Source organism: Haemaphysalis longicornis, unplaced genomic scaffold (genome assembly GCF_048455015.1).
Source record: "Haemaphysalis longicornis isolate Haplotype H1 unplaced genomic scaffold, Haemaphysalis longicornis Haplotype H1 scaffold_3, whole genome shotgun sequence".
NCBI lineage: Eukaryota > Metazoa > Arthropoda > Arachnida > Ixodida > Ixodidae > Haemaphysalis > Haemaphysalis longicornis.
Genome location: NW_027526335.1, coordinates 175,535,721 through 175,556,654, shown reverse-complemented (window position 1 = coordinate 175,556,654; position 20,934 = coordinate 175,535,721). Strand labels below are relative to the sequence as shown.

Sequence of the window (20,934 nt, the reverse complement as noted above, 5' to 3'; positions counted from 1 at the left end):
ATGTCCACGCTTCCATGAATGTGCCCCTAAACACTTTAGCTGTCCGCCTACGTTGATCCATATTGCACTCGACCTCCCCTCATGACATATCTGAGCTTCTCGAACTTTAAACGACGCCCAGCCCATATCTCCCGGAACTGCTTCGTCAGTTGCTTAACCATGTGCCCCTATAAGGCCAAACGGCCTACAATTCTCTAGTTCACTTCTCTGGTTCAACGGTGTCCTGAAATGAGGACTCCATTCAATCTGCTAATTTAGTGCTCACAAAGACGTTCATCCTCTCTCTCTCTGTCGCTCCTCTAGAGAACGGATTGGTAGAACAAAAGTTGTTGGTGTTGTTCCTGTGGCCCATTTCGATAGGGTTTGGCAAGGAATCGGGAGCTTCGAGGCACCGATGCGCCCAATTCCGAAAATGTACCAAAAGGTGAACTGCAAACTTAAAATTGGTTGCGTGAAGACGTACTTCGCACCGTTAGGGGGAGAAACAAAGACCCGGGGGGATCTTGGGCGTGCGCTGAAATCTTGACACAACGGCGTTTCGTTTTTCGCCTCCATCAGAAAAGCAGCCGCCGCGACCGGCATCGATCCCACGTCTTTGGGCCCGCCAGAGGGAAGAAATAGACGGAAACACGGTGTAGTAAAGAAGAAGCCACTCGAAGTAATTCGCTTCACCAGACGAAGAAACGAATGTCGAAGCAGTAAAGGAGTTGCTTATAAGTAACGCCAGGAATTCCCCCTTTATCTAAGGATGTAAACATAATCAAGTGCCTCGAGGATTTCGTTTTTCTTTTCAGTTATTCTTTCCGAATTTTAAAGGTACCGATTGTCTACAGTCACACAATCAAATTGGTCAGCAATTCGCATATTGCGCATCTTTGTGCAGATAAAAGGCGGTACATTTTTCTGCTGCGCACTCAGAAATTTTATCTTCTGGCCAGAGTAGAAATGAAAAAAGGGTAATGTGATGACTCATACTTATCACTCATCACGTGGAAACATATGTCAGTACATCCATGAGTAACGCAACTGACGTGCAATGATTACCGTTGTTCGCGAGCGAGGTGTGTACCCCTGGAAGCCGAGTTGAGCAGACGACATCGCGGCGGGCAACGGATGGTCACCACAGTCCCGTGATATCTCGCTTTTGCTTGTTTGCGAAATAAGCTTGAGGTAGGTGTTGCACAATCTACCAATTTAAATGTAATTTTGTAACTTTGATGTTGTTTAAGTTTTCTTGGTTTATATTATTGTTTTTCTCAAAAATAAACACCTTACTTGCATCACGTGACTTCTGTAAAGCATGTTATTTCAGCTTCCCCCGGAATGGGTTGTATGCTGGTGGACTCCCAAATGAGTTTAAAATATCACCAGTCCACTTATTTTCCACTTTCTCTTTATTAAAGCATTCACACGGTCATTGTTACCTAACTGTTCTTATCGCGGTGATACGGGTTGGTGCTTTTAGATGCGACTGCATCTCATTTACTCGCCTTGTCACTCCATACGGCGTTGTTGTTGTCCGTCCACACCCCTCCCCCATTCTCCTCGCCGCGCGAGCTGCGCTCTCCGCCGGTCACCCCCTCTCCTCTCCGATAGTGAACACTCTCTCGCGGGGGGCATTGGATTGGATTCGATTGGATTGGCTTGGCTTGGATTGGCTTGGATTGTATTTGGATTGGATTGGATTAAAGTGGAATGAGTTGTGTCATAGCCGCGCCACGTTGCGTAATAGCCGCGGCAGGGGGTTCACGGCACGTTTCACGCGATGGGAGAATCAACCTAACGGAAACAGCAACCGAACCCCCTATGCGTCGCATCTACACAGGGGTTTCCACGAGGGGAGGTGGGAGAAATTTTCTCCTTACCTGTGCAAAACTAAGCGATTACAAGGTCATCTATAGGCTGTTCATTACTGAATGGGGTAGATTTTCGTTCCGTGTGAAAAAGAATCGGTACACTTCGTAAATTACTATAGTAATTTACGAAGTGAATACACACAAACTTCGCCGTGCTTCTTCCCAAGCGCACATTTTGTAGCTCCCGCAGCCGAGCTTGTTTGTGATGGGGGCTTTCATAAGTGGCGCGTATGGCGTTTTACAGTGCACGTTTTGCCCACATAAGCCTTTTTCCCCCGTATAGAAGCCTTTTTTCTCCGCATGAACAAGTTCGTTGGCCGCTCGTTAGAAGCGCTCGCTCGATATACCCGCATCTCGCGGGTGGTCTCATGGCTGCGCCAGCACGCCTCTGCCTCGCGAGGGGAGTTTTTGCGTGCAGAAAACCCCCCATGCGGCTTACACAGATGCCCGCGTAGTATATTAGGCTCCAACAAACAGAGACAGTGCGCCAGCCGTGTATTCCCGCCACGTTTTTGTTTGCAGGACCCGCTTCACGACGTTAAAAACTTCATTTTAACCGGGTATTTTAATGTAGCGAAATAAATTACGAGTTTTACCGAATTCGTTACATCGAGTTTCGACTGTTTTAATATGAAGCTCTATGGCTCCAAGCCCATAAAGATGCGTGCCACCAGTTGTTCTCCAGCCATGTTCTCCAGCCAGTTTGTAACATCGTGGTCTCTCTTTGCCATTCCTGGGCGGCTCTGAGCAGCTCGTGGTCAGTCTGAAAATGCTTCGGCAAGAGATTACGGAGCTGTTGCCATGTCAGCAATGGTTTTCTTACCGAGCAAGGTGTAGATGCGTACCTGCCTTTGATAAGACAATTTTGTTTCACTTGTGAGGCAACATTTCACAGGAGATTTTCGGAGTGTTTGCTATGACATCCGGGCATGAAGGAGTGCATGAACTCATCGATACTTTATTGCTCTCGCTATGCGTGAGGTGCTGTTTTTGGGGGAATCTTTGTAACGTTGCCACACCAGTCACTGCCTAGACTTTTGCTGGCATTTCTCTAAATAAGGTTGCATGTCTTCCTCTCCCACTTTTTGCATTAGCTATTTTAAGTTGTTTTCGTTCATACACTTATGTTTCCCCTCATTTAGAATAAAGAGCGCACCGTACTCACAACGAACTGTAGGTTTCTTGTGCTGTCTGCCTCTTTAATACGTCCCAACGCAACTACCAACGATGTTTTATGCGTCTGTTTTGGGTTCAGGTATTAAAGGCGTGAAGGGGTTGGTGCAGTGCAGTGCAGTGTGGTGGGCAATCCGCCGAAAGGCTGACGCAACGCCTGCGCACGAGGAAGCCGCTCCGAAGAAGAGCTGGTACTACACAGGAAGCAGTTCAGACAAAGAAGTAGCAAGACAGTACCCCTTGTGGCGTAGGCCGAAGGACCGTCCCCGACGTTGCTGGGTAATCCTGGTGTCTGCCCGCCGAGGGACCGGTGTGGCGGTTGCACAGAGCGCGAGCAGCGAGGCCGTAAAATGGCGTAGGTCCACGCTCTCCGCCCGGTGCTGGCCATCGCGCACCTCACCGTGGGGCCGTCATCCCAATGTGGAGCTCCCTGCCTACAGAGCTCACCAGCTGGCGGACAGACTGCCACTGCCCACAGGCTTGCCGAAGCAAGCACCAGTCCCTCTGCTTAACTGTTTCCCACCATGCCAGCCAGAGTTGACTGAACTTGGACCCGCTTCTTTTCAGTCCTGCTTGCTGTATGTTAGTGGTCTTTTTTCTAACCAGTTCCCGGCCGTTTGAATACTCTAAAGTGCATAATCGTCGAAAAGCAGTAGTGTGGCTCGTGACACTCTGCGCAATCCTGCACATCAGCTCTTAAAAACAATTACAAATGTTAAGTCCGAGCACCACCGTAACACGATATATTGAGAGTTGCCCAACATCACCTTCAGGACAGAACAATCGGTACATAACTAATGAACTGGAATATTTCCGGAGGCTGGGTGCACGATTCAGTTGTTTTTCCCTTCACCTTGGCGACTCTTGGCTGTCCCAGAATCGCCATGATGAAGGAAGCACTGCTGGAAACAAAAAAGATAAAAGCACGTGAAAAGCGCTTCGCAAGGACTGGCATTATGTACAGAAAACCGCAATGTTAGCATCGAGGACCAATTGTTCATCCCTCCTTCAATTTTCTTGCAGTTGGGGATGAAAGACGGGAAAGCCAGTCCGACTGGACGATCGATTTAGTGAATGTTGGCCATAAAATTTGTGTGCCTGTACACTGACGCCAGACCGCTGCTTGTTTCTTCCAGATTCCGAGCCACGGCACCCAGCAATGCCCCGGTACACATCGTACACCGGCCATCCGGACCTGCTGTAGAATGCCCTGTGAGTGGAGAAGCGAGAAGAACGTCAACGGGGCTCGTCGAGCCAGAGACGAGCGCCCAAAGTCCCAACAAGACGATGACGTTACTGGAGCCTATGGTGAATATGCCCGATGACGCCAACAGACAGCTTTGGTCCTTCATCTGGCTTGCTCGCAAGATACAACCCAGCAAAGCAGCAGCAGCAGCATTGCGAGGCGCCCAAGCAGAGAAAAAAAACCCGTGCCTGCAGCCATCGTCACGAGCAGGTCTCCCATGTCCAGGGAAGAGCTGCGACCCCTCGCACAGAAGCCTTACCCGTGTCAGAAGCAGCGCATCAGCTCGTGTCGCTATGAGAATACGGCGCTTACGCTCACGTTTCGGGACACATCGCGGCACTAGCACTGTCTCAAACAAAACGTGCTAAGGTTCTGCAACCCCAGCGCATGATCGGTGTGCGCAGACAGTGTTAAATGGCCAGAAGGTTCTTTGTGCGCGCGGTTCATGCTGACACAGGTTGGCGGCGGTAGACATGCGTATAGTGGGATCGTGTTGCATCCCCTTTCCCGACATTAGCACCATCTAGTGTTGAAGCTGTCAACCCCACACCTGCAGTCAGCTCTGGCCCTGAACGCCTTGCTCCTCCTTGCGTGCTCAAGCTGGACTTGGCCCAGTTGGGCACACACTATTTGAAAATCTCGTGCTTTTCCTGCTCCTTTGTCCAAGTTTCTTGCACTGCTTTTCCACCAACCTGCTTTCGTAACACGTGAAGGGACTGTAAGAAATGACTTCGTTAATTTTAAAGGACAGCACACGTTTTCAATAGTGGCCCAAGATTATAAACTTGGTTACACAGAGAGCTTCATTAAATTGAGGCTTGACCGGTCGACTGCTTCTCAATATTGGGCGGCAATGTGCATATTTCCCTGCGTACCCTCTCCACCCATACAAGGGAAAGCCCATTATCTTGGTGCCACGCATGGGCATCTTTTGTGACTGCAAAGACTTGGGGAGAGAAGAGCCCCACAAAGGTGGTTTATTCAATAAGTGTGGCTCGAGGGTGCCTACTGCTTGCCGCTGGATGGGCCGATGAGGGGCGCCAGGCTGAGTAGGAGCAGGTGTCGGCGGTACGCATCCGTCTGGCGGAACTGCCGGTCAGTGCCGTGCAGCCGGTCGAGCACGCCGAGCACGCCAAAGTTCTGGTTGAAGTGCAGGTGGTGGTAGTCATGAAACTCGGGCGAGGGAAAGAAGGGCAGGTGGAATCCCGAGTGGGCGTTGAGCGAGGACAGCAGCACCACACTGAACCAGAGCCAGGCGGTGGCCGGGTGCGAGCCCAGCAGCAGCACGCCCAGCATCGGAGGCATCAGGTCGCACAGCACGTGCTCCGCCGGGTGGCAGTACCTTGCCGCAATGGCAATGGGCGCCGTCAACTCGTGGTGCCGCTTGTGCACGTGCCGGTACAGCAGCGGGTGGTGCAGCAGCCTGCAAGGTGCCCTCTGATTTCCTCTCTGGCAGAAGCATCTACATTCGCTTAGCAGATGGTGACACAAGATGGTGACACAAACAATACCCGCGGTATCCCCCAGGCCGGCGTCCTGAGGCCAACTCTTTTTAACCTCTCCTTGGCCGGTCTTGAGAGATGTCTGCCGCAATTGGTGAAAATCTCAATATCGATATGAAAATCTCATTGACGATATATTTCCTTTGGTTCTCAGGCCACAACCGGTGTGTGATTCGAGCGAAAATTCAGCGCGCTATTAGCTCGGTTGCGACGTTTCTCGCGATACGCGGTCTTGAGATATCACGCGCCTAGTGCGCCGCAATGGCCTTCACTAAGTTAGATGTATCCAAGTACCGTTTAATAAGTGCTGGCGTACCAATACCATATGTCGATCACCATAAATTCCTTGGTGTGACCAATTGACCGTCATTTGACATGGACACCACAAGTTCGCAGTTTAAAAGAGAAGCTGTCATTTCCGCAAATTATTAGTATGCTCTCCACCAGCGCTGGTGGATACAGTGTAAGCTCTCTTTTAAGGCTGTATGACACTCTCTGTGAAGGCCTCCCCCGCTACAGCCTCCCAGCACTGACCCCACTCTCCAAAGGGAACTGTAGATGGCTAGAAGGCCTACAGGCCAAAAAGCTACGAATCTGTCTTGGGGTTCCGAGAACCACATCCGCTGTGGGAACCATGACAGAAAGTAGACGTATTCTGTTTCCTGCTCTGCAGGAACTGGAGCTATGTCGAACGCAACTGAGCATTGTAACTAGACAGCGTGGGCATCCACTAGCAGCGGACTATGTATCCAGGGCGCAGGAAGTCCTAACTTCACATTTCCAGGCCCCAGCCCCTTTTCTTCGCCCGCCGTGGATGTTGCCTCACATGAAAATCACAATCACTGTTCCTGGCTTCAAGCGAAAAGAACCCATGCCGGCCCCACCTTTGAAATTTTTTGCCTTGGAGCTCATTAATACTTACTATAGAGCCTATATCCATGTGTACACGGATGGATCAGTGGCAGGTACCTCTTCGGTGATGGGTATTTGTATTCCCTCGTCGCGAACCACCATTTGCGTCCCAATTAGACACAAGACGTCAACGATGGCTACCCAGCTCGCTGGGCTGCGTGGTGCTTTTCACTACATCTCAAAGCAGCCACCTACTAAATGGGCTTTTTTCACTGATTCCCGGTCTGCTCTCGTATACTTAGGGTCACTACCGATAGATCAGCTGACATGGGAGATACACCATCTGCACCTCCAAGCAACACAACAGCGGCACAGCGTCGAAATGCAATGGCTTCCTGCTCGTTGCGGAGTAGCCGGAAATGTTGCAGCTGATACTGCAGCCTCATCGGCCCGCAGCCTCTCTGTTCCACCGCTGCCCGTTCATTTTACAAGTAAGCATGCGGCAACCCTCGCACATTCGATTGCCTGGAGAACACACCGGTGCATTACGACCGACAGGAAACGTCAGTACACGCCTCTGCATATCATTGACCCTAAATGCAGCTTCAAGATGCCTCCTGGGCGCAGTAAGCCTGAGGAAGCGGTATTGCACCGCCTACGTCTAAACGTGGCGTACACACGGCATTTCCTCTGAAAAAATCAGCAGGAATCTTCACCACTCTGTCAAACATGCCATGTAACAGCAGACATCAAACATGTCATCTGTACCTGTCCAAACTTCACAGTGCCAAGGCAGATTCTTCTAACATACTTGTGAATGCAACACCACGCAGGCCTTTAACAACGGTCAGTTTTGGGCCCTTGGTCGGACCCACGCCAGGCCGTACCGGCTACCAAAGCTCTGTTGGTGTTCTAGCGTAGTATTGGCTTGGAACAAGTGTTCTGCGTATGCGCTTCACAAACTCTGTAAATGCGCTTGAACACTCGTCCGCATCACCTTTTTTCATTATTTATTTATTTACTGTTTTATTTATTTATTTATTTATTTATTTATTTATTTATTTATTTATTTATTTATTTATTTATTTATTTATTTTGTAAGGGAGATGAATGGTACAGGCGCTAGTCAACAAAACACGATAGTGCACCAGACTCCGCAGCCGCGAAAGCCGCATCGACAGTGGCAACAAGACAAAAACCACCGACGACGAAGACGACAGGCGCGCGTCTGTGAACCGGCTCAATCTTGGATAACGGTCATTAAAGGTCTTTCGTCAGCTACCTTGCGTTGAGTAATACATCCCCTTAGAATTTATTTATTTATTTATTTATTTATTTATTTAGTTAGTTATTTATTTATTTATTTATTTATTTTTTATTGATTTATTTATTGATTTGAGTTCACAGACTCTCATGTTTTTGTTCTTTCATGTGGCGTAGCATGCTAAGCGATATGGCTGTGCTAACCTCGCTTTTACCATTAAATGCATTCTCTCTCCCTCTCTCTGAATCCTTGTGATGCCACGAACAGCCAGAAAATTTCACTTTGGAGGAGGCTGAAAGCCACCACTAATTCAGTGCTGTGCTCAATTTTTCCTGTTTATTTTAGGTAAAAAATACTTTTGTAGGGTCGATGTTTCTCATCATGTTTAATGGGAGCACAAAAATTCGTAGTTCAAAAATAAGTGAAAAAACACTAAAAATACGAAAATAAGGTTTGTAGGCAGCACAAAGCATAGATTGAGCAGCTGTACACAAGGTCTAGCAGTGCATGTTTTTTAAATCCCGGTTTTGTGTTTGAAAAAAAAAAATAAATAATAAAAAAACTGTACACGAATACTGTGATTGGCCTTTCTGACCCCCGAGCATAGCGACAGCCCTAGCAGCACCCGTAGCCACCCACCGGTGGCCGTAGTACAAGGCGGCCTCCTCGATGAGCACGCAGGCGGCCAGCTCGAAGAGCACCCAGGGGAAGGAGGGTAGGAGGGGGCTGCGGTCGTAGCCGCGCCACTCGAGCAGCGCGTGGGTGGCCAGGGCGAAGGGCAGATCAATGACCAGCTGGTTGAACAGCACCTGGCGCACCACGCGCCACACCTGGGCGCCCGACAACGGGTAAGGGGCCCCCGGCTGCACCTTGTAGCGCAGTAGGAAGGCCGGCCGCCCCGTCAGGTCCACGGCCGTGTACACGCCACCCACCAGCCAGTACAGGGCAAAGGTCAGACCGAAGGTGCCCCACACCCACCGGCAGGAGGCATCGCCGCCAAACAGGGCATCCACCGCCTCCCACCGGCTCTGCCAGAAGTCCCCCGAGGCGTCCCAGAACCGCTGCAGGTGCCTGCGCCCACCCGCCACCGTCGTTCAGCTGTATTACTACAATTTTACTTGGGGCACCGCACGGGACCCATGCAGCCTTGCTCACAGCACCAGAGGGTGCGTGAAAACCCAATTTCCACATCTACCAGCCTCACCGACGTTACAAGTAGGCCTCAAAACAGTACAATGGCATCTAAGACACTATTAACCGCGCTTCGACTGGCGTTCACTCGCAAACATAATTAACGAAATATATACTGTTACTCATGACCCATGCACATTATGCAATTCAATGTTACTTCGGCAGTTGGCTCTACCGGTTTGTGCAGACAACAAAGACGCTCTAAAAGAGACAAAGGAGAAAAAGGAAAAGACAATATGGGCACAATCATTTCACTGGCAACTAACCAGGCAAGTAGAGTGGGTACATTTTTTTCATTGGCAAGTAACCAGGCAAATTCAGTTCCTGCTAGAAGTGTAAGTAAATAGGCTACAGAATCTGACCTTTGAGAGAGATCATGTTAGCCGTGTACGAGGAGATGGTGGCCCCCGTGAAAGCAGGCCCCCCCCCCCCTCCTACCCTGGAAGCCGAGGTTCACATGCATATCCCGTGCCTGCGCAGCAAGCGGCGGACCTCGCACTGCGGGCAGCTGCAGCTTGCCTGGGGCAACCTGGGGGCCACGCCCTGGTATACACGGATGGCTCCGTGCGGCAGCGGCAAGGTTCGGCCACGGCGGCGGCAGTGCTGGGGGAGGCCACCAGGCAGGCCCGGCTGCACTACGCCGCATCATCCGCCACGGCCGAAATGGTGGGCGTAAGCATTGGCCTGGACCTTCTGCTGGGGCTGGAGCCTCCCCCCGAGCACTGCGCCCTGCTGTGCGATTCTCGAGTAGCCCTACTTTGGATCCCGGAGGGCGTCCCGCGCTCCCTCCTGGTGGGGGCAGTGCGGGAGAAGGTGGCCGAGCTGGCTCAGCGGGGAGCGCACATGCGGCTACACTGGGTGCCAGGCCACATTGGGCTGGAGGGCAACGAGAAGGCAGACAAGCTCGCCGCCGACGCCCACGAGCTGCCCCCTTCACTCACGGCAGCCAGGCAGCTGCGGATGACGCCCGCGTGCTGACCCAGCGGCATGTACGGGCTCAGCACCCTGACCCGAGGTTGGCCGCTGGAGAGGCCCCACCACCCGTGCGGGCCACACGGATGCACCGACAGCAACCCTCGTCTGTCCAGCGCCTCCACGTGGTGTGCGTGTAGACGGCCGAGCGAAAATACCACCTGGAGTTAATCGACGACCCGTAGTGCCCGCACCGCCGGGCGGCTGTCCAGACCCTGCCGTATCAGGTCCTGGAGTGCCCCCAGTTTGTGGCAGGGCGGACCGAACTGTTGGCCGACTTCGGGGGAGGGGCTCCACCCTTGTAAGAGTTATTCTATGGCCACCAGGCAGTGCCAGAGAGCAGGACGGAGTCCATGAGGCCTTGGGGTCCTACCTGGACGCCTCAGAACTCCTCCCGGCTCTCCGCTTTCTCCCCAGCTAAACAGAACTGTGGCCGTTTTTGTGTTGAGGGGGAGGAGGAAGTAGGAGGGCTTTTTTTCTTTTTTTGCCTTCGTGCTTGGGCATTTAGCTTGTATATATTGTACATATATGTCATTGTTAGAACTATATATATATATATATATATATATATATATGTGTGTGTGTGTGTGTGTATCCTCTCCTTCTCTCTAACCTCCATTTTCTGTAAAACTGTGTTCCCCATTCCCCGCCCCCCGCCCTCCCACCAGCAGGCGTTCAGGTGTCCACCTTCAGGAGAGACAAACTACGCCTGCTGTTCGTCTTTCCTTTCCTTGTTAACAATAAATTCATTTATTCATTCATCCGGGCTCCAACGACAATGCTGTTTTGGTAAAACATTGGAACATATTTACTGTGGTACATGATCATTATCTTCTACTAATCCTTATAGGGTCCATGCAGACAAAATACAAGTTTGTTTTATTCAAAAGATTTCGTGTTTTATAGTGTCACAGTGCTTGTTTGGAACCAAACAATGCTCTATTCACTGACATATTATTCAATTTAAGTTAAAATTTTGATTCTCCCACGAAATCGTGGGTTTTCGTGACGTCTGCAATGACGTCATATGTGCTGGGCCGCATTGTTTACCGTCAGCCAAGCTAGATGGCACCACCATACCGTGGCGGGCTGTTACCGTTACCATTCCTGGAACGCCCCTCGGCGCGCTACCCACAAACCTATCAACGGCAGAGTAAACCTCACATGCGGCGGACCCCACTCCCGACACCTCGAAGACCCGAACGTGTGCGTCAAGTGAGTGTGCGGCCCCTTTATGGACTATTCATACCGATGAAGTCGTCACACGGGGGAACACTGCTAAGCCTAACGCATTGCCTCGGCGCGGCCGGCCGCCATGGCTGCCTCGTCAGCCCCCAGCCAACCCCCGCCGACAACAATGAAACCCACCGACAGACGACGCCCACCAACCTCGAACGGTCTCCCTCTGGTTCCGGACCGGAAAGAACAACTCGAACAAAATAACATGGACTTCCAGGAGCATGTGGCCTCAAACAAAGCAACGTATTCTGGTGACACAGCGAATGCTGCCAGACAATCGGAAGAGGCGGGTGACGACACAAGCTGGACCCAAGCCATCAGCCGTCGTACCAAAGAGAGACTGCTCAAAGAAGCCCGCCTCCGCCGCGTAACCAACGCTACCATCGAACACGACACGAAGGCAAGTACCCTCGGCACGTTGCCCATTAATCCTACCGGCGGCAGAGCAGACCACGCACGAGGCTGCCCCCACTGCCAAAGGAAGATGTAAAAGTAATTATCAGGCTGAAACAAGGACTTGGGTTTGGGTTTCGGGTTATATAAACAAAAGTCACGTTTCTAAATTTTCTCCTTCTATTTATTACTGTACACAGAACCTGCGACAGGGTGCCACTGAAATGCTCCAAGCGGCCCGTTTCGATAATTGTCGGGGGAGGCTCCGGACTGCTCACCACTGTCACCGTGGCTTTCCCGACACGTTCACGACCGAGATTGACGTTTTGATACGTTCAAAATATAAGTTTGTGTGGAGCAGTCACTCTGTTAGCAAATGTGGTTTATTTATGAGAGTGCAACGTTTCTGACGCGACCTCAGTGCGGTACATTGGGTTCGTATAAGTGCCAAGCATGTCACACAGTCGTGAAATGGAGCTGATTGCCATTACACTGCTCTAAAGTTACTAACAATGTTTCCGTAAGCAGTGTTCCTTAAGATTGTTATGCTACAGCTATTCACTACCTTGTAAACTAGTTTTGCGTGCTCCCATAATCTATTGGAGCACTCATACCTGACCACGCCAGTTAGGCTTCGCACCTAAGATATTGATGAATACCCTAGACACGCCAATGTGGCATAAGATTTCATGCACATTCTTCGAAATAAGTACGACCTATGATACAAAATTCTATGCGGGCATCAGCACACGACAAAAAATTTCATGCTAGCTCGTCTTGTCACGAGGTCCGCACCCGCAATCGATCATCTGCTACAAATATCTTTCGCGAACAGCGCCGAGATGGCCTAACAGAGCAATCCTCGTCTGCGAGTAAACGCTTCTTCGAAACATCGTCATATGACACGGGGCGCCTGCAGAATCTAGCACAAACTGACATCAGAGGGCGTTACCAGATACCACACTCTTCCACCAACACCGTTTATCGCTTGTGAACTTACTGTATACTTAAAAAATGCGTCCGCCGAGCGATCAGCTGTTTGTTGAAGTGGAAAAACGAAAAGAAAGTGAACGCACAGCTTGTGTGTGTGATTATAAAACTTTCATTGCTTGACTTCATTCCGCACTTGTACACAACGAGAGTTAAGGGTCCCCCTTCTCACCCCCTTCCCCTGTCTTGCAAAATATGAGTGCATTTCGCATCTAGTTGGCCTCTTCAGAATTTCATTCCAGTACGACGGTTCTGCTTCTTGTAGACTTGGCAAACAATTCATTTTTCCATGGTTTAATTAACTTTTCTTGGTCCTTGCTAAGAGACGTGAGTGGGTAGTTATTTAAAGGGACAGACAACCGATTTTTGTCGCATATGTGTTCTCTAGCCCATAAGAAAGCCAGCGTTTTATATAGCCTTTAACCACAAGCAATTTTTAAGCAAAATGGCGGAAGTAATTTTAATTTGGCACCAAACGTCCTGAGATCGGAAAGGTGGCGGTTCGTAGTGTTTAATCTTGACACTACAATATGTGTCCCTGTCACGTGACCTGCAAACCTACCAGCTACTGTAACCGCTGAAACGTTTATTTACGTATTGAAAACCTTTTAACACAAGTATTTGTACAAGGTTAAATTGTATTTGTATTTCTAAACAGTATTTTGAAATTTTTAAGACAGGTTGCCCGTCCTCGCTGGGTGGCTCTCTGTGTGGCTTACTGAGCCTCCATGACCATAATCAACGGCAGCGTTCAGTGAACAGTCACAGCGATGGAGCTTTGACGATTCTGCCTGAGTCAGGGCCGTTTGGTCTGCCAAAATATTTAATTTAGGTTTCTAAATACGCCAACGGCAGCTTTAAAAAAATAAAAACGTCGCACCCGGGGAGAATCGAACATCCCACCTCCACAACGTGAAGCCTCATTCTACCTATCGTCTATCCCAACAGATGGTGCATTCGTGCAAAATAGAGCATGGCATTAAAAAAACACACATAAAGGAACAGGAAAGCCAGCGATTCAAACTTTTTTAGCTGGAGACAATTTTTTAAATATCGTTTTTCTTTTCGCAAACAGACAAAAGTATGTTGCCCAGCTACTCTATGTCGTAGTTGCCAGCATTATTTTTGGCACGGACACATACGGCTCGTAGAGCTGAAAATTTCGATTTAAAAAGTTCTAGGGCGTTATCAGCAAAACCGTTTCTCGTCGAGGTGCTTTAAGTGATTCCCTTTCATTTGGGATGGAGAATATATACTCGACAAAAATCAGTTGTCTCTCACTTTAACGAACCACAGCCTTGGAATAAATTTAGCATTTCCATGAGAGTCACAAGGTATTGTCAGGTATTGGATAATCACATCCCTGAAACATATTTTTCTACAACGTATATATAAGAAAAACAAAGCTTCATTCTTTGTGCGCGCTGGAAAACAAACACAACCTCTCACTGTGCCAGTATCAGGTCTAAACGAGGCGACAACAGAATTCACTGGTGCCTCACGTATACGGAGGTGACAGTGGTAATATGGTGCTGCTGTTGCCAAAGCCCATAAGAGCAGCCTAGAAGCGAGCAGAACCGCGTCCCGCAATAGCTTTTTTTGGCGTTCGTGCACTCTACCAAACGAAGCTGTTTTGTGAAGAGTCCTAAACGTACTATTTGAGAACAGAAATCACCGTAGCAAGTTGTTTAGGGAACGGAAAGGCAAAAAGGAGAGAAAGAGAACCATAACACTGCATGGGCCTCTATCAACCACGCAGTACTCCTCCCGTAAGTGCCGCAGAGATGCGGCGGCAGGAGGCGCAGCGATCAGGACGCTCGAGGCCTATAGCCGAGACGCAGTTTCTGTTGCATTGGTAAACAACCAGAGTGATTAAAATAAATTCGCCAAAGAATGAGGTTTGCCAGAAAAATACGAGCTTTCACGAATGTGCTCCTGGGACAAGTGTTGAAGCAAATGTACAGAGGTTTTGCTGCCGTTTCACTTGAATGCAGAGACTCTAAAAGTCCTGATCAAAAAATTGGCGGAGTTAACCACAATGTGCTGTAAGAACATTTGCATTTTCATATTTTTGTACGCTTTACTAAAACTTCGAAAATCAAAGTTTCAGTTTTTAGGAAACGTATAGATTACCTAGTACCACAAATTGCTGCCGCAATGTTCCTGCAATATTGCCACTGTCGTGCAATGTTAGGCAATGTTACGCAACGTGGTGCCAATGCTGCCGAATGTGACCAACGTTTCTACACATTCAGCAACGTTTACGCAACATTTACAAACAATGTAGCTCGTATGCCCATTCGTTAGGTTGCAGTAAGGTTTCCGAAAGTGGGAAATGTTTCTACGCATTCAGCAACATTCATGCAACACTTACAATGTACACGCAGTGTGGCCCGTATGTACATTTGTTACGTTGCAGCAATGCTGCTTAAGGTGAGCAAATGTTTCGACGTCTAAAAAACCGGTGGAGCCAGTTAAAACCCAGTCAGGTGGCCGCCCCAGTGATTCACGCGATGCAACCACAGTTGAAGTAGCCAGGGAGAAGTACTTACCAGGTGAGCGTGTCCCGCCAGGCCAGCAGCACCACGAGCGCTGTGCCCAAGATGAACACAGAGCTCTTGAGCGACGGGAGCAGCTGGTCTCGGGACTCCTGCGCCAGCCGCTTCCCTGGTGGGCGGAAGCAGCAGAAGCACCATCTACCATCGCGCTCCACTCCACCACGTCCACTCGGCACCCTACCACGTACAGCACTCACTTCCCCAGGTGTTATTATACCTCCCCCTGCAATATTCCTGCTAATGGCCTTTCGAAGGCAGCCTCGGAAGCGCAGGCACTGCACACGCCACGTTTAAAGAGGCCGAATCTGCACGTGGACATGCAGGAGACAGGGTCTTTGCTGACAAAGCAGGCGTGAGAAATATCGCTCCTGCGGTGGGCGAAGAGAAAAACACATAAGAACTCAGCTGTGCTCTGATCAATTACTGCATAAACGGTGCGTCAGGAGGCCCTTCAGCCTATTACAGGAAGATGCCCATCTAGGCAACTGTATTTTGTTACAAGACAGACATGGAGCAGCCTCGATGTGCGCATCCGGTATCCCTTTAAGGGGGCGCATGGGTCTCTAATCAAAAACTTTATTTTTGCAGTTATGATAAGAATTGAGGGACATATGTAGTTCTGAATTCTGACTGTAGATATAAAATGTAGATGCAAAACGAATATATTCAAATTTATTTTGATTTTTATATTTGATTTTCTGACAGCTTTCGTAAAAGAAAGTGGTGGAGGAATACAGCTGAGCAAGGTAACAGTGAACTCTGCACAAATTAAGGAGTGTAATAAGACTAAAATTAGCATTCTAATTCGTCTGTAGCAGGAGTTACAACCGTGTGAAGCTTGGGCCTGGAAGGCAAAACTGGTTTTTCAAGCTCCCACGTTCCGGGACCAAACTTCAAACAGCGTAACTCCTGCTCCACACCAAATAGAATGATAATTTTAGCCTTTTTTTTCTCGTTGCGCGTTTTGTCAACAGGAGAAGCAACGCCGAGCTGTATGTGGCATTGGCCGCGTTGCTCCTGTTGACAAAACGCACAACGCGATAAAAAGTCCAAAATTACTATTCTATATTGTTCCGGTGGAAGAAGTGCAGCAGGCGAAATTGGGGCAAAGACAATCGGAGATTTATTTAGGCGAACTTGTGCCTCTAGAAAGAAAGCCACCAAAAAGACGTGGTCTCACGCGCAGCGCCGATCAGCCAAATCAGCGTTCCAAAGCACGAGCCGTTCCACGAACTCTTCTACACGCGCCACGGGGAGGAGCCTTTCGTCGTCGTCGTCTTCGTGGCTCCGTAAGAGGGGGGGGAGGGACGTCTTCAGTTCACCAGGCTGCTCCTTTTCAAGAGCGCTCGGACCAGCCTCGGCCTCAACCCTTCCCGCCGGGTCCTGCTCCGTCGCCGCCTCACCGGTGGTTCCGGCTGCAGTCTCGTCCGCGTTCGCCTCGTCCATCTCGTCCATGACGTTTTTGCGCAGGTGTTCCTCCCTCGTCGGCCCGGTGACGCTGGCATACGTCTTGACGCACGCACTTGCCTCATGCCCGTGGCTGCGGCAGGAGGAACAGCGTGGCACTTTGCAGTCGCGCCGGATATGGCCCTTGGTGTTGCAGCGCAAACACTGGGGGCCCTGCCGGCGACAACGACGAGAGCCTTATCCCCCCCCCCCCCCCCCGACTCGGAGTTCATGCGGCAAGTCATCAATGGTCACTCCCGGTTTCAACGTGAGAGCCACCGACCACAGATTTGAGCCGTTATCCCGTATGCCATCGACACGCCAATGCTTCCTGCTTACTTCGACGACACGTCCGTACGGAGTGAGCGCAGCGCAAACATCTTCGTCCGGCACGTTGTAAAGAAGCCAGTGAAGCTTCAGCCGAACTTCCTGGTTTGAAGGGTCTATCACAATGGACCGCCGGTCCCTCACTTTTACGTCACTCTGCGCTAACATTTTCTTGACGCCTTCCGCGGACTTGAAAGTAACGGCCCAAACGTGACTCATTTGATACGCCCCCAATGCCACCACGTTGGCGAGCAAAGCGAGGCGCGTCAAAGTGTCTCGAAAGTCGTTGGCAGAAATCCTGTTATCGCGGCCCAACTGGGCCGTTATGGCCGCGAAGGAGGTCCACATCGTCCCAGCTCCGGCGGAAGTCCCACCGTTGCCCTGATGTTGGTCCACGCAGGCTCTTATAACTACAGTGGGTGTTGATGTATCACGAACACGTGCGAAATTCCTTGTCGCTACCTTGTTTTCGCGAAATAAGAAACGTAGTGGCCTCAACTTACAAACATTTTCTGTATATTTCGAGGCATTATACGTAAGCGAACAAGTTTTATTCTATGGGTGATAGCGCCAGAATTACAAAGGACAGAGAAAAATCGCTTTTCATTTTAGGTCTGCAAGTACTAACTAAACTGCAAGAAATGAATGCTCTAGCTGATTCTCGTGCTATCTTCTTTCTTTTTCCTGGCGTGTAGATTAGCTACACTTAGGGATGCTAATATTCGTTTTAGTATTTCTAATGCTTTTTACGGAACGTCTATAATGCTTTGTGGCATTGTTTGACAGCTTGCAAAGCAAGTTACTATCTTCTATTTTTTTCGTAATGATGGAGAGCTTGTGCATATGTTTTGAAGCCACTTCTGTGTTCTAAATACTTAAAGATGGAAATAAATTTGCGTACAAAACAGAGCCAGTGACCGAGCGAGTGAGAGAGAGAGAGAGAGACCGAAATCGTTTTCTTCAAGACAAAGCCGGGATATTTGCCGGAATCTGAACCGCAACATTCTAAATGGCGGGCGAAGGGAGGACCCAAAACGGCGCTATACATAATAGGTCCGAAGAAAGAAGAGCAGAGATGGTTAATAAAACGAGAAAAATTCACCATGTTCAGTTTGTTTGACCGCTTCAGTAAAGCTTTCTGAAGATGTCAGTAACATTTTAAATCATTTCGTTAGGCAACCGCTGATGGGGGCGGCTATGAACGAGATGTATTTTTAAGTTCATTGGTACCGCAATTACGGGCTCTAATTTCTGCACCGCAGGGCGCCTTGTTCGCGTACAAACGGGGCACTGTAACATCAGGTGTGCCACCAGCTGTTAGGTTCTTCGTGTATATGTGATTACCAGCGATCCGCAGTTATCGCGGTTAGAGTTCGTTGCCATCTAAAGTCGCTGATATAACCCCTCTAGTCTGCCCGAAAGTTTCTCTACCCTGTTCATTTTGAGGTAAGGGACTGTGCTTTGTGTGAAGGCATTAGGTTCTCGCTAAGGAACTAGAGACGGCTTCGTTCAACGGAAACAAGTTAACATGCTATGCGAAGCAAATCTTCACAACATGAAATCATAGCCCCACAAAGGCCTCGGTCTATAAGGTTCACAGGAATGTTTCGGTTCGTGGTACATAGTGTAGGGTGTGACCTTGGCGGGCAACTCGATCGGCATTTCTTCAAGTGTTTTGGACTAAAAGCCATGGCCACACTGTTCTCGGGGCAAAGGCGCATTCACCTGGACGAAGGGTATGGGCATATTTTCCGAAGTATTCTGTAGCCTTTTCTACGTGGTAATATTTGCAGGCGCTGCAATTAAAATGCAGAGGTCGTCCGTATGTATGGTGCTGTGAACGCCAGGCGCGGAACTCCCCTTAAGTGGATGAAGGTAACGTTGATTGGGAGACGGCTTCATACGACTCATTTTACAGCAGTATCCAGTTGGAACTCTCGGGAGTGCACATCAAACGTTCCCGCCTATACCGTTACATTGTTATCTACGCGTAAAAGTTTCCCTAAGAGCAACAAGAGATGCTAGAATTGAGCCCTGAAAAACAGAATAAAATGATTATGTCATGTCCAAAATTTCGCAGTGGGAACAGGTCCGTTAATAAAATTTTGCTTCCAGAGACAAAACTCGTGGTATTACGTTGTCGATTGCTGCTCAATTCTCGTGAATGGCGTTTATGTTAGGTGAATAAATGTTTGCTCTCAAAGTATCATGTCATTCTCTTGAATATCGTTGTTTCATAATTTTATCGACTCAGCTTAGCTAAGCTTTCGGGCGGAAAGAATGATACGTCCTTGGTTATACTCCTGGCCTCAGAATGGCCACTAGCCTCGCTATTTTCTACTGGGAAGGTACGGTACCCCATAGAGAAATTGAACTCTAGTCCTAGAATACGCAGCCAAGAGTTACCGCAGAAGTGCGAAGAGGCCCAATTGGTTATTTTGTCTTAACATGGCGAAGAACGTTTCTTGGTGCCAGAAATGGCTGTGATGAAGGCACTTATAAAAAAAGGAAGGCCTTGGGGGAAGGAGGCTTCCCGCGGTGTTTCGGAGGGACCCCTTTGTGGCATTGTATTGGGTCGCAAATAGCAAATTAACGGCGAAAGAAAAAAGGACGTGATTCAGGGAGGCTAAGGGGGAAAGAAGAAAAGGAAAAAGGAAGGATCATCGGACGCCATGTGCTTGCTACCTTTCATTCAGTTTTACTTAAAATACAGTTAGTCATTCTGTCTCGTGGTGGTGGACTCATTTCTAAATCATACTATGACGCTGAGATCCGGGAACTCAGAAGTCTGGTTTAGCAAGCCAATAGATGAGGGAACGAGCGAAGTAAAACCAGAGGCAGGGCGCACAATGCTAGCGAGCCTGCGGTATAGCATGCACAAGCTAAAAGAAAAGAGAACGGCCCATCGCCAGCAGAGCACACGGCTTATCAACGAAGCCAAGGCTGTTATGGATACGGTCGGCTATGGGCGCGCTCATAAATCGGCTACATTTCGATAATGAAGAGCTGAGCATGCTGAACGCACAGCTTGAGGGATCAATACAAGATGAACAGATCGCTGCACGCAGTTTATCCGGGGGATGAAATACGAGGACGCCACTAAAGGCATGCTAGGCCACCTAAAGGCTAAGGAGGCCACACTATGGAGTGGACAACCCCTGAAGGTGTCTACAGCACTACTGCCTTCTTTGGTAGATCATCAGTGTAATGGGTGTCATCGCCTTAGAAACTAGGCGAAGCATACAACGGTACAGCTGTAAACGTTCACCAGCTAGTTTTGCCAATGGCTCAGCTTTTGGATGCATTTTAACGCATCCTTGCCTGAAAACCATTGCCTAACCAGAGGAGAGATGTTTCAAACCATAGGTCTCTTCTGGGTGGCTCAGCGGCTGATTCCATCGCCGGACTGCAAGCGACCGACTGCTACTAAGACGCCGTCCAAATTCTGTCTCGACACTTAACGGACACATGCTGAATCGTGCAGCATTATCTGGCACTGCTTTTATCGCTTCCTTCCCTACTGTCCCCTAACGATTTCGGCGCACTACGCGACCTTCAGGACTACGTGCAATATCAGGCGCGAGGACTGGTTCCGTTGAATATATCTTCAGCTACGTATCCTGCTATGATGACGGCCGTGCTTCCGAGAGCTTTGCCAACGTACATCGTACCAGCATATCAAGAGCGAATAGCCAGTACCGTGCACAGGTCACAGCGTGCAAGCGGATAGTCCACCATCGACGGAGTTACTGCGACCCCGCCTCTTACGATGATGAGATTGATGCGCTTTTCACGCACCTTTTTATTGGAGTAAGAAAGAAGTACGATCGGCATTAGAGGACACCAAGCTCCCACAAGGTCACAATATGGAACGGCAAATGTGCTCATGCCTCCACCTGCAGCGGTGTTAAGCTTTACCTCCTAG

At 49.3% G+C, this 20,934-nt stretch overlaps 1 protein-coding gene across 3 annotated transcripts in view; it reads right to left on the bottom strand.

The window, feature by feature from the left end:
- Window positions 1–5,227: 5,227 nt before the first annotated feature.
- The window catches only part of LOC144175816 (fatty acid hydroxylase domain-containing protein 2-like), a 122,340-nt gene continuing 106,633 nt past the window's right edge, over window positions 5,228–20,934 (bottom strand). For all 3 annotated transcript variants that reach the window (XM_077704820.1, XM_077704822.1, XM_077704821.1), the window contains 3 exons: window positions 15,231–15,345; window positions 8,533–8,964; window positions 5,228–5,698 (listed from right to left, as the gene is read on the bottom strand). In XM_077704820.1, the coding sequence (XP_077560946.1) occupies window positions 5,281–5,698; window positions 8,533–8,964; window positions 15,231–15,345 (965 nt within the window). In that variant the 3' untranslated portion in view covers window positions 5,228–5,280. The remainder of the gene's footprint in view (window positions 5,699–8,532; window positions 8,965–15,230; window positions 15,346–20,934) is intronic.